The sequence below is a fragment of the Bombina bombina genome, chromosome 5, assembly GCF_027579735.1.
Source record: "Bombina bombina isolate aBomBom1 chromosome 5, aBomBom1.pri, whole genome shotgun sequence".
NCBI classification, from domain to species: Eukaryota; Metazoa; Chordata; class Amphibia; order Anura; family Bombinatoridae; genus Bombina; species Bombina bombina.
In genome coordinates this window covers 754163283-754184143 of record NC_069503.1, presented here as the reverse complement: position 1 = coordinate 754184143, position 20861 = coordinate 754163283, and the positions used below count along the sequence as shown (strand labels likewise).

The following is a 20861-nucleotide window of genomic DNA, read 5'->3' as shown; positions in this document are numbered from 1 at the left end:
CAACACAATTATACCTAATAAGGTGGAGGAAAAAGATTTTTCCTTTTTACTAATTAATAGGGTGGGGGGTGCTCAATATCCTAGATAAACATAGAGAAAATGTTAAGAAAAAAATGGATATAACAGAGCACTCAAATAGTCCTAATAGTAAATAGTTCTGTATGATGAGTTTGCAGGATTGGGTATGATATATAAAACGTAACGTTTAATATTTGTTGAAATTAAAATATATTGTGACAAACACTCACACAATTAGGTGTATATAAAAACATTTAAAATAAATGACAAGTGCTGAGATACCGGTTTGTAGCTATCTATAGTGTGTTAAGTGGGTAAGTCTGGCAAGGAAGCACCATAATATGCTCGCGGATTGCACGATTGCTAGTCTAAAAAAGAGGATTGACCTCACACATAATTAACTGACTGGTGCAATACTGGAGCAGTGCTATCACTTGTCAGAATCCCACACAATTGAATATCCTCAAATTAGATTACTATGCGCATTTCGCCACGTCCGTGGCTTTCTCAAAGGCTAACCCGTCCTGCCTCATACTCAGGGCTTAAGTATTACTTTGAGCCAATCACGGGTGAGTATTCTTACACACCCCTAAGCACTGGCCAATCACCTATAGTCTGCCCTATTGGTCAGTCGTATGTCACATGACTTTGCGATGACATATACAGAGAGGCGTGACTTCTCACGCCGATGTCAACATGAGTGAAAGTAAACATTCAGGAGAATTTGATCAGAGGAATATCAGTATTGCGTTGTTTATGCTAAATTGTATATATTCTCTGGTATAGTTTGATAAACGGATTGCATGTCCATACACCCGCCATCAATATTTACGTTACTATTCTCTTATTCCATTATCATGGTTATCTGTATTATCAGAAATAGAATCCTAAGATCATTTGTGTGGTTAGGTCTTTTTGGAAGTTATCGACAGCGTGTCGTCCCATCTTAACCAAGAGAAAAATATATGTTTACCAATACAGTTCATCAGGGTATTATTTATTATTATTTATTATCTGTTATACACTGCTATTAGGGTTTACATTGAAATAACCCACATTGATAATACAATTAAAGTTGTTCTATTAAGAGCAACAAGACACTATAAGGAAAACTCTCCTAAATACACGGTTATTTAAAATTAATACTGTATGAATAAAGAATTATCAGTATAGCGTACATGCTAAATTATCATTCGGACCACGTTAAGTTCATATCTAGGTACCTGTAATAAATATCGTATATGCAGTGTGTTATATGAGTTGTGAATCATACGTATCTCCATGATTTTAAAAAACCTATCAATTGTGGAGTAGTGTATTAGCCACAGTTATACATACATTAACCATCTCAATGCCAAACACAATTTGAAGTTTTGTGACACAAGGGATTTCATTCATAATGATTGTGTTAATTTGTACATATAAAGCTATCTCTGTGAAGCAGTGTATATTCCGAAAGCCATATTGAATAGAGTAAGTACATATTTAAATTTTAAATTTTTAAATTTTGATTCATGCTCTATCATCCATTACTATAATAAACACATAGTTGCATTTATGGTTTCGTGTCTTTATTTGTTCTATTGTCATTAGAGTAAATTTTAAAATTTTGTTTCATGCTCATCATCCATTACTATAATAAACACATAGTTGCATTTATGGCTACGTGTCTTTATTTGTTCTATTGTCACTAGTGTGTATGTCTCAGTATCAAGGAAAAAGCCTTATTGATTATTGCATTAAAGATAAAAACATGGTAATAAAAAATACTAAACGTAGAGTGGAGGGTCAGACGCGTTTCGGCTCACGCCTTCATCTGTGACCTAAAAACATAATGTGACTAAAACATGTATAAACCCTCAGGGTGTAGCTGATTGGGTGATCAATTAATAGGATGATCAATTGGGAAGTACAGTAACCTCCCCCTGATCATTAACACTTAGCATGCTATTTATTTGCAACAGGGAAAAATACACACAGTCAAAGACATAAACATAAAAACATGTACAGCCAATATATAAACAATAGTACAATATCAGCATGCTAGAAGTGCTTGTCTGTGCAAAGGAGCTAGTAATGTAAAAATGGCCCCATTTTAAAGATTACAGCCTTTAACTAAGGAACTAATACTGCTATACAGTATATACACACATATATATATATATATATATATATATATACTGTATATAACACATGATCCAGCTTGCGTATAACACATACATATAACACAAGCACACAGCTACTAAGAATGGAGGGTCTCAAAAGCACTTTGCAAAATTACAGGGGGAAAAATAGCCTATCCTAGTCAAAATGTATCTGTAAAACGATTTAAAATGTTTTATTGTTTTAACTAGGTAGCTTCCAAATATTATGGTAATAGTTCAATTATTTAACTCAATCAGTAAAACTATATTTAACAGTGTAAACATAGTAAAAAAAAAATAGCTATTAATAGTATTAAGGCTGCAAAATTAAGAAACGGCTCATTGTTTTACAACTGCATCCCACTGACACATTACTGTGTGTAGTTTACAGTGACAACTAATAGAGGAAATGGGCTGTAATGCATCAATGGGATACAGTGTAATTATTAGCAGGTAGACAGGGAATCAGAGGGATAAAACAAACAGAAACGCTAAGAACACACCGCTACCCCCTGTTACTGATTCTCTGAGTAGCGCTTCAGCTTGCTGCTAAAAACACATTGTCTCATCGCTTTCAGTTCATTATCTTCAAGTAGCAACGCCATCTTGAAAATTGCGCTAACCGGAAGCAGTAACCGGGAAGTGTACTGAGTTTACTAGGGTAAAAATACTGCTCTGTGGTCTTGTGATATATATGAAAATCAGTGCAGTGCACACCGGATGTTGTAATATTAATTGAAAAAGTGATTTGTTTCTATACTCTAGGTTGTTTATTGCGCTAGAATTTAGAGAAACCGGCTTTTGCATTGCCGGTATTTTACTAATGCCTGCACTGGCACCTAATCGCCGATTACCGGCTGTGCCGGTAAAATACGGCTGGGTTGCAACCCTATTTCTTAAGTAAATCAGTGTTCAGGATGTATTCTGATTATAATGCGTTAATGGGAGGTGTTAGGGTTAGTGTTAGACTTAGGTTTAGGGGTTAATAAATTTATTACCGTGGCGGCGGTGTAGTGGGGGGCAGGATCGGGGTTAATACATTTATTATAGGTGGCGACGGTGTAGGGGGGGCAGATTAGGGGTTAATAAATTTAATATAGGTTGCGGCAGGGTCCGTGAGCGGCGGTTTAGGGGTTAAACTATTTATTTAGTTGCGGCGAGGTGCGGGATCAGCAGGATAGGGGTTAATAACTTTATTATAGAGGGCGGCAGTATAGGGGGGCAGGATAGGGGTTACTAGGTATAATGCAGGTTGCAGCGGTGTCCAGGAGCAGCGGTTTAGGGGTTAATACATTTATAAGAGTTGTGGCGGGGTCTAGTAGCAGCGGTTTAGGGGTTAGTATCTTTATTGAGTTGCGGGGGGCTCAGGGGGCGCCGGTATAGGGATAGAACAGTGTAGTTTAGTGTGGGTGCTCAGTGACAGGCTAGCAATAAAGCTGTGAAAAAGCCGAAGAGCAGCGAGATCGGATGAGTGATAACTCTCACAGTCCGCTGCTCATCGCCCCGTACTTGGTGCGCGGCTTTTTGACAGCTTTATTTGATAACTTAGGCGAAAATTTTCAGGTCCGCGGCGGCGAAGGTAGGCGAGCTTAGGCGGGCGTATTGGGCCGGCGAAGGCAGGAAAGTTGACACGTTGATAACTAGAGGCCTATAGCTCATAATTAATAAATGGTGGTGGGATGTCTATATAAAAATATATTATTGATATTATTGTTATTTGCTTCCACCAATAGAACTTACTATTATTAATATGTAATATAGGTCAACAATTATTAAAAAAAATTGAAAACATATTATATGAAACCTGTGTGAGTTTTTACAGGTTTTGACGTACTATTAAAAATAAAAATCAGAAATTATGCTGATTTCTTAACTTTTTTTTTTTAAGAAACCTTGAGATACAGTCCTCTTATACCAACAGAGACTGGAACTGTCTCTCCAGTCTCTACATTTCTTATTTTTACAGCATGACCATTAAAGCTTTGTCAGATCTTCCTTCTTACTAAACTGGTAACAAGGATGACTATCAAATGAATTAGGGAAATTTGAGAGGCTGTTCAAGTCTTCGTAAATCCTGTATAGGTAATATTACTGCAAATTCTGATGTGTAAGAAAATGTATTCTTTTGCAGGCACTTTTCATAGTTGTCATAGGCTCTATACGTTTGCATTTTAAAGTAGTTGAGAAGATGGTTTATTAACCCCTTAAGGACCAGCGACGTACCCTGTATGTCACTGGCCTTTTTTTGGGACTTGATTGTTTTATAGCTTGGTCTTGCCACCAGCGTTGAGACTGCTCTATTGCACAAAGCCTGCTGGAGGGAGGGCATTAATAGCATTTTCTTGCTAGACTTGTGCTATTATGTCCTGAAAAAACCCTTAACGACCAGTGACATACAGGGTACATTGTGGTCATTAAGGGGTTAAACTTTATGCATTAAAATTGCTATTTTGTTGTACCTTACCAAAAAACACATTAACATCAAACAAAAGTGACAAACTTATATTTGCATTCTTGTTTCAGATTTAAGCTATTTTGACCGGAAGATTTATTCACCCCATTTATTGCAAAAAGTGGATGACTAAATGAAGAAAACCAATGTATCAGGAAATGGCATTACTAGCAGGGCAAGCCGAATCCGACTTTACCTCTTTCAGATTCAAAAACTTGGATAAATTATGTGAAGTGCGGACCAGAAAAGGGGTGTTCTACAAAACAGCTAAGCTCATCCATCCAGGTGATGATCGATGCTATAGGGGGCAGCTGGAAGATAGAACAAGGCATGTTATTATTAATGTTGGGGGAATAAAGTATAGGATCCCATGGACAACTTTGGAAGACTGCCCTTTGGCACGACTTGGGAAACTTAAGGAGTGTAACAACTATGATGAAATAATGGACATCTGTGATGACTATGATACAAACTGCAATGAGTTCTTCTTTGACCGCAACCCATGTGCCTTTAGGACGATCATGACTTTCTTGGCAGCTGGGAAGTTGAGAATACTGCGTGAAATGTGTGCACTGTCTTTTCAAGAAGAGCTGATTTACTGGGGTATTGAAGAGGAGCAGCTGGAATGGTGTTGTTTAAGGAAGCTGCAACAGAAGGAAGAGGAGTTGGCCGAAGCCAAAATGTATGAAGGAGAATTTGGACTTTCAAAAGAAAATTCACAAAGTGCCTTGGAAGACAGTGGTCGCTTTGCCCAGTGCATGAAACATCTCAGGGATATGGTGGAAAACCCTCACTCAGGCATTCCGGGGAAGATTTTTGCCTGTCTCTCTGTTTCCTTTGTAGCCATCACAGCAGTCAGCCTCTGTATCAGCACCATGCCAGATTTTAGAGAAGAGGAAGAACGAGTAAGTATAATTTTATTAATGAAAAGTTAATTGTTTTAAGCTACACATTTGATACATAAAATAATTCACATAAACAATGTCTATGGATAAATCATACAGTTAAAAACTATATATTTTTTAAACAGTTCTTAATTAACATCTGGAATCATTTATATGGAGTAAGAATTCATCATTTTATTATATTCTTTGAAGGCATTTACAATTTTTTTTAGAAACATAGATATTGATGGCAGATAAGAGCCATAGGCCCAACAAGTCTGCCCGATATTACCTAAAAGTATAAACTTATCTAGTTCATAGGATAGCCTTATGTTTGTCCCCGGCATTTTTAAAGTCCCCCACAGTGTTTGTCATTACTACCTCTTGAGGAAGTTTATTCCATAAATCAATCACTCTTTCTGTAAAGAAGTGCTTCCTCAAGTAACTCTTTAATATATTACCCTTCAGCTTGAGATCATGACCCCTTGTTCTTGAATTCTCTATTTTATGTAAAATACCCACAGCCTCAGTTTTACTAAACCCTTTAATGTACTTGAAAGTTGCTATCATATCACCTCTTTCCCTTCTCTCCTCTAAGCTATACATATTTAGGTCATTGAGCTTATCCTGGTAAGTTTTATTTTTTTAGACCATGTACCATTTTGGTAGCCCTCCTTTGCACAGATTCAAGTGTGTTAATATCCTTTTGAAAATATGGCCTCCAGAACTGCACACAATACTCAAAATGAGGCCTAACTAATGATTTATAAAGTGGCATAAAAACTTTACAATTTCTCCTGCAAATACCTCTACCAATACTGGCCTTACTCTCTGCAGTACTACATTGTTTACTAAATTTTAAATAATCTGAAATAATAATTCCCAAGTCCTGTTTCTCATTAGATTAAACACAGTGTAAAACTGATAAAAACTGAACACAAACATTAGTGTATTAGACCTTATCAGATGTTAGCTCATGCTTTCTGTATTAGCCCCTTTGGATGATAACTTTATACATTCCTATTGAACTGTCCTTAAAGGGATATGAAACCCAAATATTTTTTTTTAAAAAACAAGAGAAGACAGATGCGCCACATGGCCCAATATTGTTTGATCCAAAGATATAATAGTTGTGTGTATCAGATGCACTCACATGTAATAGAGCACCTCTAATAGTGCAATTGGAGCGGTCTGGGTTCTATAACAGTCACCCAGAAGACCGACCTCCTGAGAGTAGTTAATGATCTGTGATGAAGATAAGAAACACAGGGTGCCTATATGGCCTAGTACTGTTTATCCCAAAATAAATGCAAATAGATTTTAAAAAAGGCACTCACATTTGTTGTAGCATCTCCTTTGATGCTAGTAAAGCAGGCTGGGATCAATACAGTCACCCAACATACTTATCCAAGGACAGTCAGGATACTCCAATAGTCCAAATAAGATCAGGATACACAATAATGGTCCCAAAAGAATTCAGGTAAAGGCAGCAAGTGTTAAAAGTAATCAACTTACTTTATTAAAATATATTAAAATCAACTAGCAACACGTTTCTCAGCCGCCAGTGGCTGTTTCATCAGGCTTAATAAAAATAGTTAACAAACACTTGCTATATATGCCAAACAAACAAATTAAAATAATTAACAGCACCTGATATGGGAGTGGCCTGGATTAGCACCCAGCTTTGTTATAGCCAATCAAAAAAGTTTGCATACTATATTATCCAAATTTTATGACAGAAACCATAATCATGTAATATGTGTGCAAACAATAAACACCATAACAACAAGTCTCATAGTTAAGACCACAACAAATTTATTAAGTGAATATCAATGAGCGATTCTACCAAATTCCCCCTATGTGTATATAACAAGAACAGATAACATACCAATCATAAACAACCAAGCAGTCATAGATTTCCATATAAAACAATGGACCTGATAATTGTAAATAGTGTTGTTATAATAATTGGGAGAAATAAATATTCGTAAGCATAATCCTTTGTTTTCATTCATATATATGAGATTGGGTGTTCATATTACTAACTGTTAGATTTTATACCTTGTAAATCGATTAAACTAAATCTTACTTACTAAACACGTCTCAGAGCCTAAACTCGTAATGTTTTGTTCAATTGTGGCGTTCATCTGGCTGTACTAGGCATGTCTGGCAATTGAATGACAGTAATGTCAGTGAAAAACCATCATTGGTCAGATAAGATGCCGAAGTTGTCTATAATAGGACGATGCATGATAATAGTCATGGCAGAGGTGGAACTAGCCCTATATGTAAACAATAGAACCACATGTCTGCAGCATCCATCTCACTGGAAACTTGATAAAGCAATGTTCCTTCCTGGACCTGGTATAAACTGTTGACTAAGACTTATCGTTATCTCCTATAAATGAAAAACGACATGGAAGCTTGAGGTGCCCATTTCAGTGTAAATATCAGTATTATGGGACAATGGCAAATATCTTCATGCTATGTATTGATTGAATTTGTACCCCTTCTTGCAGTGCCTAAGTAAACAAATGATTTTGTAGTGCTGTTCATAAGTGCATGGGGGAAAATGTACAGGGAAATGTGATAAAAAGCACCCATAATCATGTATTATTACTGCAATTAAATAACTGGAAGACCATCAATTATATTAGCATAGCACCCATAAATATCAAACCAACTGTGGTCATAAACAGGGCAAGCTAAAATACATATACAGAAGACAGAGGCCTCTAGTTATCAAGCCGTCAACCGCAAATATGCTGGAATTCCGCAGCGTATTTGTGGCGAGGCTGATTCGCCTTAGTTATCAACCCCTACTGCCCGGCAAAAGTTGAATCTAGTGACGTAAGCTTCGATCTGCCGGACTCAGTCCAACACAGATCGATACTTACGTCTCTACAGATGTTCCGAACGCAAGTTCGGCACAATCTGACTACTTTTGTTAGTTATTAAACTACTACCAGGTACGCTCGCCACTATTCCGGGCCAGCGTACCTGGATTTCAATCCGCCGCCCTGGAGGCGGTGGATCCCATAGGAATCAATGGGAGTCTGACCATAGCGAAAGCTCATGTTCGCTGCTGCCCGATATCCCATTGATTCCAATGGGAAACGTCTGCACCTAAAAATATCAAGAAAAGAAAAGGACGGTTTAATGCAACAGAAGAACAATTTACTGCTTTAAATTAAAGTCCAGATATGGAAAAACATATAAATTCTTTTTGTAATCCCAGTGGTAATCAAAGTTTCAATGTTATGCCTCCCTCTCTCTTGGAAATGATAAAGATCAAAAATATGTAAGCGTTACAGTTCATGTATTTTCCTTTTGCATGATACGCTAGTCATTTACTGTGTTACTGTATTCAACGTATCCCCAGTTTACGACATATGTCCCAATATGGCCAATTTAACCAGCAGCACTCAAGGAAAGTCCCACAAATATGGCAAAATCAGGTAAGTAATCAATCGATTAGCCCGTAATCAATTATATTGCCCATGTACACTATGCGTACCTCCGCTCCCTCCGTGCCCCAGTACCTCAGACCTGAACTCCTTGGTCCTTCTATGCGCTGTTCCGAACCCTCGTCCGTCCACACCATGCGGATTCAGCGTCTTCCGTGTCACCCACGTGTGGCGTGATGTCACTTCCGGGTCTTCCTGGGTCTTCCTGTCTGTTTGCGGTACTCGATAGGTGTACAGTGAAAGGGGCCTGAGGGAGCGCGGACCAATCGGCAAGTTCCTCCTGATTACCTTGCAAATCCCACTGTATGTTGACAAATGGGAACAAAACGTTATATCCAACGATCTCTTCCAAGTGCTTTACAAATGCTGTTGTGTTGTAACTTTGGGGAGCCGTAGAATCTTTGTCCAGAGAGAGGGTTTAGGCAAATCCGGACTGCAGTGCAGCTTAAGTAATGCAACAGCAACTGACCTGGGCAAAAAATTCAGCTCAAAGAATAAAACGAAATGTCAGTTGCTGTTATTTAAATAAAAAGTATTTTTATTGAAAAATATTTAAAACATGGAGGGTGCATACCCTATAGACAAAAGAAATAGACTAACATGTTTCGGCCTGCGCCGTATTCATAGTCCTAAAACACCAAACACACACTCAGATTTAAAAACCCACCTCTGGGATTTGTTTGGTGGAAAGCCTAAGCATCAATTAGGGTATTAAAGAAACAGCGTATACAGATTTATGTCTATTGACAAAGTAATAGGATTTTGCATATATTCACATTCACAATTTATAGTGTGCACATTAGACAATATCTAAGACCAAATGTATACAAAAATGTTCAAAAAGATATATATATTCAAAGCAATCCTTCATTGCTATGTTGTGTCATTGTTATTATAACATTAATGGGTCAATTTAATTTGTTCTACATTGTGTTCAAGATCAAAGTTTGATATTTCATGTTGATAAACTTCCTAATACTAAAGATTATTGAGGAACATTTAAAATCCCAAATGACTTCCTTTGATAAACTAGTGGTTAGATGGAGATATAGAGGTATAGGGAGAGTAGGAAAAAATCCATATTCACATAAAGGCTCCCTTATTGGTAGTGATAACAATAGTAACACTTGATTACTATTAGTATAGTGTTTTTGACTGGAAGGGCAACATACATGGATGTCCTAAGCTACCATGTATCCTGAATTGTATAGAAATATACAGGTATACTCTAGGCTAGTTCATTTTGTATATACAACGTTGGTGGAGGGAATTTAAAGGGATTTGAAACAAGGGGCATAATGTCTAAGATTACTGTGTATATAGTGTCTTATCAAAAAGGATATAGGTGCAATAGTTTATCAAACCAAGCACCTAAAGTTTTATTCAAAACATGGCTTACTGCCCATCCTGCAGATGGATTAGCGTAATCAGATACTGGCAAAAGGTGGCACCAAAATTATTGCTAACTTGAGCATTTATCCTATCAATTTATGCATAAGAACTATTATGTACATCACTGAGAGAGGGGGTAGGTGGACAGGCTCAGTTCCAGTGGTTGATAAAATCATATTCAGAGTTCAGACCTAATGGAACCTTGGTCTGGAGTCTGAAAATCCAGTACATCTCCTGCCTGGATAAAACCTGAAACCTGCCCCCCCCCCCCCCCCCCCTCTGCCGAGCCTGGACTTTTTCAATGATCATCCATCTAAGGCTTGTACAGTCTTTATCATGTGTATTGACAAAATGGTTAACTAAAGGGGTGCTGCTTTTACCCACTCTAATAGTGGATAGATGTTCACGTATCCGTGAGCGCACCTCCCTTGTTGTTAACCCTATGTATTGTAGATTACAAACTGTACACCATAAGAGGTAGATGCAATAAGTAGATCTACAATTCACACAAGTAGTCACATCAAAAGTTTCCCCTGTAGTGCATGATTGAAAGGAGGAGCCAATTTGAACATGTTCACATGCTTTACATTGGGGGTTCCCACACCTATAGGTACCCCTATGTCTAAGCCAAGAGGACTGAGTGGACGGAGCAGGTTTCCTAAGCTGTGAAGGGGATAAGATACTCCCCACCAACTTATTCCTCCTATATGAAAACCTGCAACCTTCACTGACTGCATCCACTAGACCATCATCGGCCTCAAGGCCTCAGCAATATAGCTTGACCTATTCATGACGACCACGGAGCCCCCCTTATCCGCCTGCTTTATGACAATATTCATATTGTCACTCAGTGATCTCATTGCTTGTTGTTCATGTATGTTTAGGTTACTCTTAACAGGTTTCTTGGTGTGATTAAGTGTTCTTAAATCCACCTCTACTCTTCTATAGAAGGTTTCTATAGTGTTTCCCCTGCTCTGAATGGGGTAGAAAGTGGAGGGATTTTTGTATTTCTTATGCAAAGTAGTTTGATCATTTACAATGTTAACCCCTGTCTCTTGCTCCAAACCTCTCAGAGCTAGGAGGTCACACATATCCTGGAAATGAAACCCTTGGTATATATTAGAGATTGTTTGCCCCTGGGGTTGTTCCATAAACCTTTCTGAATTGTCCATTTTGAAGTGCTTACAGAGTGTCAAATTTCGCACAAATTTGTTAAGCTCTAACATTGTTTTAAACAAATTAAAATTTACAGTGGGTACGAAACCCAGGCCCAAACTTAGCACTCTGTATTCTTCCTTTGTTAGGACATGATCAGATAAATTTATGACGGTTTGTATTTTGATGGCATCCTGGTTTGTCTTACTGGATATCTCCCCTGTTCGGGTTTTTAAATATTTTTCAATAAAAATACATTTTATTTAAATAACAGCAACTGACATTTCGTTTTATTCTTTAAACGTCTGCACCTAACACCCTAAAGTGTACCCCGAGTCTAAACACCCCTAATCTGCCCCCCCCTACACCGCCACAACTAAATAAATTTATTACCTCCTAAACCGCCGCTCCTGGACCCCGCCGCAACTATATTATACAGACCGGCAGAAGTCTTCATCCTATCCGGGCAGAAGAGGACATCCGGACCGGCAGAAGTCTTCATCCTATCCGGGCAGAAGAGGACATCCGGACCGGCAGACATCTTCATCCAAGCGGCATCTTCTATCTTCATCCATCCGACGAGGAGCGGCTCCATCTTCAAGACCTCCGGCGCGCCATTTAAAGGACCAGGCATTCGTCGTTAGTCCGTCGGCCAGGAAGGATGCTCCGTGCCGGAGGTCTTGAAGATGGAGCCGCTCCTCGTCGAATGGATGAAGATAGAAGATGCCGCTTGGATGAAGATGTCTGCCGGTCCAGATGTCCTCTTCTGCCCGGATAGGATGAAGACTTCTGCCGGTCCGGATGTCCTCTTCTGCCCAGATAGGATGAAGACTTCTGCCGGTCTGGTTGTCCTCTTCTGCCCCATCGGATGAAGACTTCGGCCCAGCTGGGTCAAGACGACTCAAGGTAGGGAAATCTTCAGGGGGGTAGTGTCAGGTTTATTTAAGGGGGTTTCGGTGGGTTAGAGTAGGGGTATGTGGGTGGTAGGTTTTAATGTTGGGGGGTTGTATTTTTTTTACAGGTAAAAGAGCTGATTAATTTGGGGCAATGCCCCGCAAAAAGCCCTTTTAAGGGCTGGTAAAAGAGCTGATTACTTTGTAATGTAGAATAGGGTAGGGACTTTTATTATTTTTTATTTTATTTTATTTTATTAGGGGGCTCAGATTAGGTGTAATTAGTTTAAAATTCTTGTAATATTTTTTTATTTTCTGTAATTTAGTGTTTGTTTTTTTTGTAATTTAGTTTAGTTTATTTAATTGTATTTAATTGTAGGTATTTGTAGCTAATTTATTTAATGATAGTGTAGTGTTAGGTTTAATTGTAACTTAGGTTAGGATTTATTTTACAGGTAATTTTGTATTTATTTTAGCTAGGTAGTTATTAAATAGTTAATAACTATTTAATAACTATTGTACCTAGTTAAAATAAATACAAAGTTACCTGTAAAATAAAAATAAATCCTAAAATAGCTACAATGTAATTATTAATTACATTGTAGCTATCTTAGGGTTTATTTTACAGGTAATTATTTAGTTTTAAATAGGAATAATTTATTTAATTATAGTGTAGTGTTAGGTGTAATTGTAACTTAGGTTAGTTTTTATTTTACAGGTAAATTTGTCTTTATTTTAACTAGGTAGCTATTAAATAGTTAATAACTATTTAATAACTATTCTACCTAGTTAAAATAAATACAAACTTGCCTGTAAAATAAAAATAAATCTTAAAATAGTTACAATGTAACTATTAGTTATATTGTAGTTATATTAGGGTTTATTTTATAGGTAAGTATTTAGTTTTAAATAGGATTAATTTATTTAATAAGAGTAATATTATTTAGATTTATTTAATTAATATTTAAGTTAGGGGGGTGTTAGGGTTAGACTTAGGTTTAGGGGTTAATCATTTTATTATAGTGGCGGCGGTGTAGGGGGGCAGGATAGGGGCTAATAAATTTATTATAGGTGGCGGCGGTATAGGGGGGCAGGATAGGGGTTAATAGGTATTATGTAGGTGGCAGCGGGGTCCGGGAGCGGCGGTTTAGGGGTTAACATATTTATTATAGTTGCGGCGGGGTCCGGGAGCGGCGGTTTAGGGGTTAACATATTTATTATAGTTGTGGCGGGTCTAGGAGCGGCGGTTTAGAGGTTAATAACTTTATTTAGTTGCGGGGGGCTCCGGGGGCGCCGGTATAGGGGGTAGAACAGTATAGTATAGTGTGAGTGCTTAGTGACAGGGGTATCAATAAAGCTGTAAAAAAGCCGAAGAGCAGCGAGATTGATGATTGATAACTATCACAGTGCGCTGCTTATCGCCCCGTACTTGGTGCGCTGCTTTTTGACAGCTTTATTGATAACTTTGGCGAGCGTATTCAGGTCCGCGGCGGCGATGGTAGGCAAGCTTAGGCGAGCGTATTGGGCCGGCGAATGCAGGTAAGTAGACGGCTTCATAACTAGAGGCCAGAGGCTCAATATACAGAGGTACCTTTCTATACTTCACATCATTACCCAAAATACAGTTGAATCAATGGTATTAAATAACTTAACCACAAGTACATACAAAAAATAACTCAAGGAAATATATTATGTATTAATGTCAATACCTTAATTAACATTTCCTTTTAAACAAGTGGATTCTCTGCTAAGCAAGTAATTAAAGTTATACATGCGACTGGGCTTTTATTTTTAGGGAGCTAGACAAAGGTCCAAAGCATGAAATTCTTCTTTTTTAGGTGGGTATAAGGCTGTTTTTAATTCTATCTTCTGTAGAAGGACCAGGATGGATTTGATTTATATCAAGTCTCAATTTTTCTATATAAAAGTATTTATGTAAATCCAACTCTATACTAAAGCATAAATATAGCAGGATTTACCCAAACCCCAAGTCATAATGTAAAAGGAATCAGACTTAATGTCCTGCACCAATTGTGTCACAGATGGCACAAGTATTAACAGAATCAAAACTCACTATGTCCCTCTCACCCCTGAGAAACTCTGATTTCCATAATGGTATGTGGATCATTCCAACTGCAGTTTTTTATAGAAAGATCATGCTTGCTTCTTACTCAGTCAGACTGCAGGTGAGTGCTCTCTATCGCTAAGGGAGTATTTTGTCTTGTATACTCCATTATGTGGATTCTCAGGTGACAATGGTCCGGTATGAGGCTCGCAGACTAATTGTTAGAGCCAGAGGAAGTATTATATTAGAAATAGAATGCTTTTATGTATGTAACTTCAAAAATGACCTAAATCCGGGTGGTGGGGGGGGGGGGGGCAGCAGGATTCTGAGTGCCTAGGGCAGCACAAAACCTAAATACGCCCCTGGCGCATGTCTAACAATTGGCAATTCGTAGTGCTATGTCTACGACTAGATATGATCTAATAGGATATAACAAGTCTGTGATAGACCAATATAATATTCATCATAGTGAGGGTGGGGCTTACTCTGAATGTCAATAGTTCATTTATGTTTTGACATCTTGACACATATATAACGCGGTCGAAACTGAGTACCAGCAAAACCCAAGCCAATTTTTTATAAAAAAAAGTATCCATATCGGCATTGTCACCATATGTATATGATGCAACGTCCACACTGTTCGTCACCATATAACAGCACTCCTACCATGTCTTATATATGTGTGTTGTAAATGTGATCGATACTACTAAGATGTGATATGGTGACGAACAGTGTGGATGTTGCATCATATACATATGGTGACAATGCCGATATGGATACTTCTTTTTATCTATCAAAAATTGGCTTGGGTTTTGTTGGTACTCAGTTTCGACCGCGTTGTATGTGTGTCAAGGTGTCAAAACATGAATGAACCATTGACATTCAGAATAAGCCCCGCCCTCACTATGACGAATATTATATTGGTCTATCACAGACTTGTTATATCCTATTGCATCATATCTAGTCGTAGACGTAGCACCACGAATTGCCAATTGTTAGACATGCGCAGAACAAATTGGATGGATGCTGCAGACATGTGATTCTATTTTTACATATAGGGTTAGTTCCACCTCTGCCATGACGATTATCATGCATCGTCCTATTATAGACAACTCCGGCATCTTATCTGACCAATGATGGTTTTTCACTGACATTACTGACATTACTGACATTCAATTGCCAGACATGCGTTGTACAGCCAGATGAACGCCACAATTGAACAAAACATTACGAGATTGGTCTCTGAGACGAGTTTAGTAAGTAAGATTTAGTTTAATCGATTTACAAGGTATAAAATATAACAGTTAATAATATGATCACCCAATCTCATATATATGAATGAAAACAAAGGATTACGCTTACGAATATTTATTTCTCCCAATTATTATAACAACACTATTTACAATTATCAGGTCCATTGTTTTATGTGGAAATCTAGGACTGCTTGGTTGTTTATGATGGGTATGTTATCTGTTCTTGTTATATACACATAGGGGGAATTTGGTAGAATCGCTCATTGATATTCACTTACTAATTTTTTGTGGTCTTAACTATGAGACTTGTTGTTATGGTGTATATTGTTTGCACACATATTATATGATTATGGTTTCTGTCATAAGATTTGGATAATTTGCAATGTTTATATGCATATGTCATAGTATGTGAACTTTTTTGATTGGCTATAACAAAGCTGGGTGCTAATCCAGACGACTCCCATATCAGGTGCTGTTAATTATTTTAATTTGTTTGTTTGGCATATATAGCAAGTGTTTGTTAACTATTTTTATTAAGCCTGATGAAACAGCCACTGGTGGCTGAGAAACGCATTGCTAGTTGATTTTAATATATTTTAATAAAGTAAGTTGATTACTTTTAACACTTGCTGCCTTTACCTGAATTCTTTTGGGACCATTATTGTGTATCCTGATTTTATTTGGACTATTGGAGTATCCTGACTGTCCTTGGATAAGTATGTTGGGTGACTGTATTGATCCCAGCATGCTCTACTAGCATCAAAGGAGATGCTACAACAAATGTGAGTGCCTTTTTTTAAAATCTATTTGCATTTATTTTGGGATAAACAGTACTAGGCCATATAGGCACCCTGTGTTTCTTATCTTCATCACAGATCATTAACTACTTTCAGGAGGTTGGTCTTCTGGGTGACTGTTATAGATCCCAGACTGCTCCAATTGTACTATTAGAGGTGCTCTATTACATGTGAGTGCATCTGATACACACAACTATTATATCTTTGGATCAAACAATATTGGGCCATGTGGCACATCTGTCTTCTCTTGCTTTTTTAGACTGCTGTTCTTGGATCCAGGCCTGGTCCGTCACAGATTGCTGCCTCCACTGACAACACTGTCTTCAAAAGAGACTATCTTTATATATATTTTTGATATATATCCATATACTAAGATTTTTGGGTATTATATGCTGTATCAATATATTGTTACAATTGTTTCATTACATTGTTACTATTTTATTTTAGCTTTTACCCAGTATTTATAACTGATTTAAGCCTACACACTATTATACCTATACATTATACCAATCTATTGTGACACTTAGGGTGCATAGGCCTAAACTCATTTGCCACTTTATAAGAGTGCCAATTATACAACCACTGTCTAAATAAGGGTGCCCCCTATATTATTCTTTATTATTATCAAATGTTTTCTTTCACAATTCCAATTAAACATGCACTTTTTAGCAACTTTCTAATTTATTATCAAATTTAATTTTCTTTGTTCTCTTGGTATCTTTATTTGAAAAGCAGGTATGTAAGCTTAGGAGCCAGACTATTTTTGTTTCAGCACATTGGTAGCGCTTGCTAATTAGTGGTTAAATGTAAAGATACCAAGAGAATTAAGAGAAATTGAACATAAGAAGAAATTAGAAGGTTGCCTAAAACTGCATGCTCTATCTGAATCATGAGAGAAAAAAATTGGGTTTCATATCATTTTAACAACAAAGAGGATAATATAAAGTAATGTATAGTATTAAAAAAGTATCTGCCCCATAGCTAGAGAAACTCATATGCTATTGAAAAAATCATGGCTGATAGCTATGCCTATTCCTAGCTTCCTCACAGCAATCTGAGCTCCTATTACTACTATTCTTGTCTTACTATGTCTTTGATATGTCTAATTCTTAAATTAAAAAAAAAAAAAAAATATAAGATAGCATGTTGCTGCTTATGTGAAATGTTTGCCAAATGTGATTAGTTAATTGATTAGAGGCTGATGGGTTTGTAAAAAATTTAAAATCACAATGAGGAATGAGATATTTATTTCTAAATGTGTCAATTTAAATTGACATATTTAGAAAAAAATAAGCTTATTTTGTTAGAGCATATTATTATTAATTGCCCTGTCTTCCGGTATGAAGAGTTTCCCATTAATAATTTTGTCTTACAAAACTCTGTGTAACTCCAAGGCAGCAAGTTAAGTCAGTAAGATCAGGTAAACAGCAGCATCCACTAGCATTGACCATTTTATATTCTGTGCAAAAGTTTTTATCTCTGTGATAAAACCCACCTCTTTTCTAATCATTCAGTGAAATTTGGGTAGTCGGAGCTTGTCTCTTATTGGCCCTTGGGAATGCATATCTCTTAACAGTCAACCCTCTTGGCTGTAATACTGGTTTTAGGCCATCGGGGACAACAGACATAGGAATGCAGTTTTATTTGCAAATACTACTACAGAAAAATATATATTTTTATCAAATGTCTATTTAATACACTCATAATTTCCTAGCTTTAATAAAATATGTTCCAAACATGTGACTATCTGGATCAATTGAGCAGGTGTATTTTAATACCAGACATGAGTATATTGATTTAGTATGTATTCTTATACATACCTGTACTAAATATTAGGTCTATGCATAACATTAAATCTTATAATATATATATATATATATATATATATATATATATATATATATATATATATATATATATATATATATATATATTTCCTATTGGACTATATCATATATATAATCTATAAGTAGCATTCTGATGTGATTTATCATATAGCCATATTAATAAGTAATTATATTATTAATTATTTGCTCTTCATGGAACCATAGCATTTAATATCCTGTCATTACATTGCAATTTTGAGCATGTCTCTATATTCCAGGCATACCTGCAATAGAATTCTGTAGGAATTAAATTATGATAGATATATAGGAGCATTATAATTATTGATCACTCAATATAGATATTTCACTTCATCATGGCACATTTCTTAATAATTAAAAGTATGGACTACTATCTATGATATATTCATAGGATACCTTATTGCATCTGTATTCATTCATATTTGGAATCTCACTAGTTTATCAGATGCCTGAAAAAAAGCAAAGAAGATGTTTTTATTTATTTTAAATATGCAGTCATGTGTTCATTTAATATATTATATAAACCTTAGACACATCTCCCAGATCCATAAATATATATTATTTATTAAATATTTGAAAATCAGACACAAGTGATAAAGCTTTAATCTTATGTTTTCAAAATACACAGGTTTTAAAAGACTTTCTTTGTAATTTAATAGAGACGCAACATCTGGATATCTGTGTATTTAGTAAGCTCAGAGCGACTCAGTGATTAATCATTTGTTTATCAACATGCCTGTGTTAATTACCACATCCTCAAGATTCTGCTTGTGTTTCTCAACTAAAGTACAGAATTGTGTCACCATCACCACAGGGGTCTGTGCTGAACTACCTTTATTACCAGTTCTTTTGACAGTGATCAAAAGTTTAAGTGAAGTGACATAATCTGAGACAAATGTTCTTTTTTGAACTCTTAGATGTCTTAAGCAGTGAAGGGGTGGTCTGCTGTGGCTATAGCCAAATCAATTTATATCAAAGTAGATATTAGCTAAAATGAAATATTAAATTATGTGATGCATATGTAGTTTATCCAATGCCACTCAGCAATACCCTGACATAAAATCCCCCTTTCAATTTTAATATATGTAGGACACATGTATTGGAATTGATATAAATCCAGTGGCAATTGGTGAGTGTACTGACAGTATGCATCCTAGACAGTCTTATTATGAAGAGAGTCCGTTATTTTTGAATTCTTATAGTTATGCTCTTTAACTAGACATCTTAGTCATGCTTTAAAGGGACACTGAACACCATTTTTTTCATTCATGATTCAGATAGAGCATGACATTTTAAGCAACTTTCTAATTTTCTCCTATTAATATTTTTTCTTCGTTCTCTTGCTATCTTTATTTTTAAAGCAGGATTGTAAATCTTAGCAGTCAGCCAATTTTAGGTTCGGAACCATGGATAGTGCTTGCTTATTGAAGGCTTACATTTACCCACCAATAAGCAAGCATAACCCAGGTTCTCAACTAAAAATGGTTCGGCTCCTATGCATCACATTCCTCCTATGCATCACAAAGAAAAATTGATAATAGGAGTAAATTAGAAAGTTGCTTAAAATTGCATGCTCTATCTGAATCATGACACTTTAGTAGTGTATTTGGGGAAATTACCTTTTTATTCTCATAGAGTAAGCGCCTACGGCGTGAAACGCGTAAGAACAGCTGAGCCCCTCTTTTTGTGAATTGTAACCTTGTAACCTTGTGTTTTAATGGATTAAAGTATACATTTTTTTTGCACTGTTGCCCTGCAGCCGGCGTATCTTTACTTTTGCACATTTGCGGATGTCCACCGCTATTTTTGTTGGCTCCACTCCGCCCCTGTTTTTGGCTTGATTTGGACTGTTGTTTCCACGGACTCAGGTTTACTGCAGCGGCACTTCCTCTTCTTTCTCCATGAACTGGGTAGGTACCACCCATTGTTGGATACCTGTTTTAGAGGTTCTAAGTAACAAACCATCCTGTAACTTGAATTGTGATTTGGACTTATTAAGATTCTAAGATCTTCCTTACCAATACAGTTATCTTTTGAGATGGGGTTGTTTTCAGGATTTTCTATATGTTTATAGAAAATACCTATAATTGGGTCTTCTCTTTAAATAGTGATCAGGTCCTCACTAGGAGAATCCTTACTCCATTGTACCAGGTTATGCTAATTTTGTTGTTTAGCCTGGTTTCTGGTAATGGCTTCTACATGAATTGCACCCATTAAATGTTCAATATTAAGGAGCTCTCCAGTTATTGCTCCTTGTTTGACTTATAAATCTGCAAGATCATTGCCTTCCTTATCAGGACCCTAGAATCCTGGAATGACCCTTGGGGGCATATTTATCAAGCTCCGAATGGAGCTTGATGTCCCGTGTTTCTGGCGAGCCTGCAGGCTCGCCAGAAACAGCAGTTATGAAGTAGCGGTCACAAAGACCGCTGCTCCATAACCTGTCCACCTGCTCTGAGCAGGCGGACAGACATCG

General features: G+C 36.8%; 1 protein-coding gene and 1 long non-coding RNA gene across 2 annotated transcripts in view; one reads left to right on the top strand and one right to left on the bottom strand.

Moving 5' to 3' along the window:
* The window catches only part of KCNG2 (potassium voltage-gated channel modifier subfamily G member 2), a 481205-nt gene that overhangs the window by 272086 nt on the left and 188258 nt on the right, over window positions 1-20861 (top strand). Inside the window, exon 2 of the mRNA XM_053714835.1 lies at window positions 4686-5519. Coding sequence (XP_053570810.1) covers window positions 4761-5519 — 759 coding nt within the window. The 5' untranslated portion in view covers window positions 4686-4760. The remainder of the gene's footprint in view (window positions 1-4685; window positions 5520-20861) is intronic.
* Window positions 995-19615, bottom strand: LOC128660806 (uncharacterized). The gene is made up of 2 exons (XR_008402584.1): window positions 18782-19615; window positions 995-5476 (listed from the first exon to the last, which is right to left on the bottom strand). It is a non-coding gene; the product is annotated as an uncharacterized LOC128660806 (long non-coding RNA).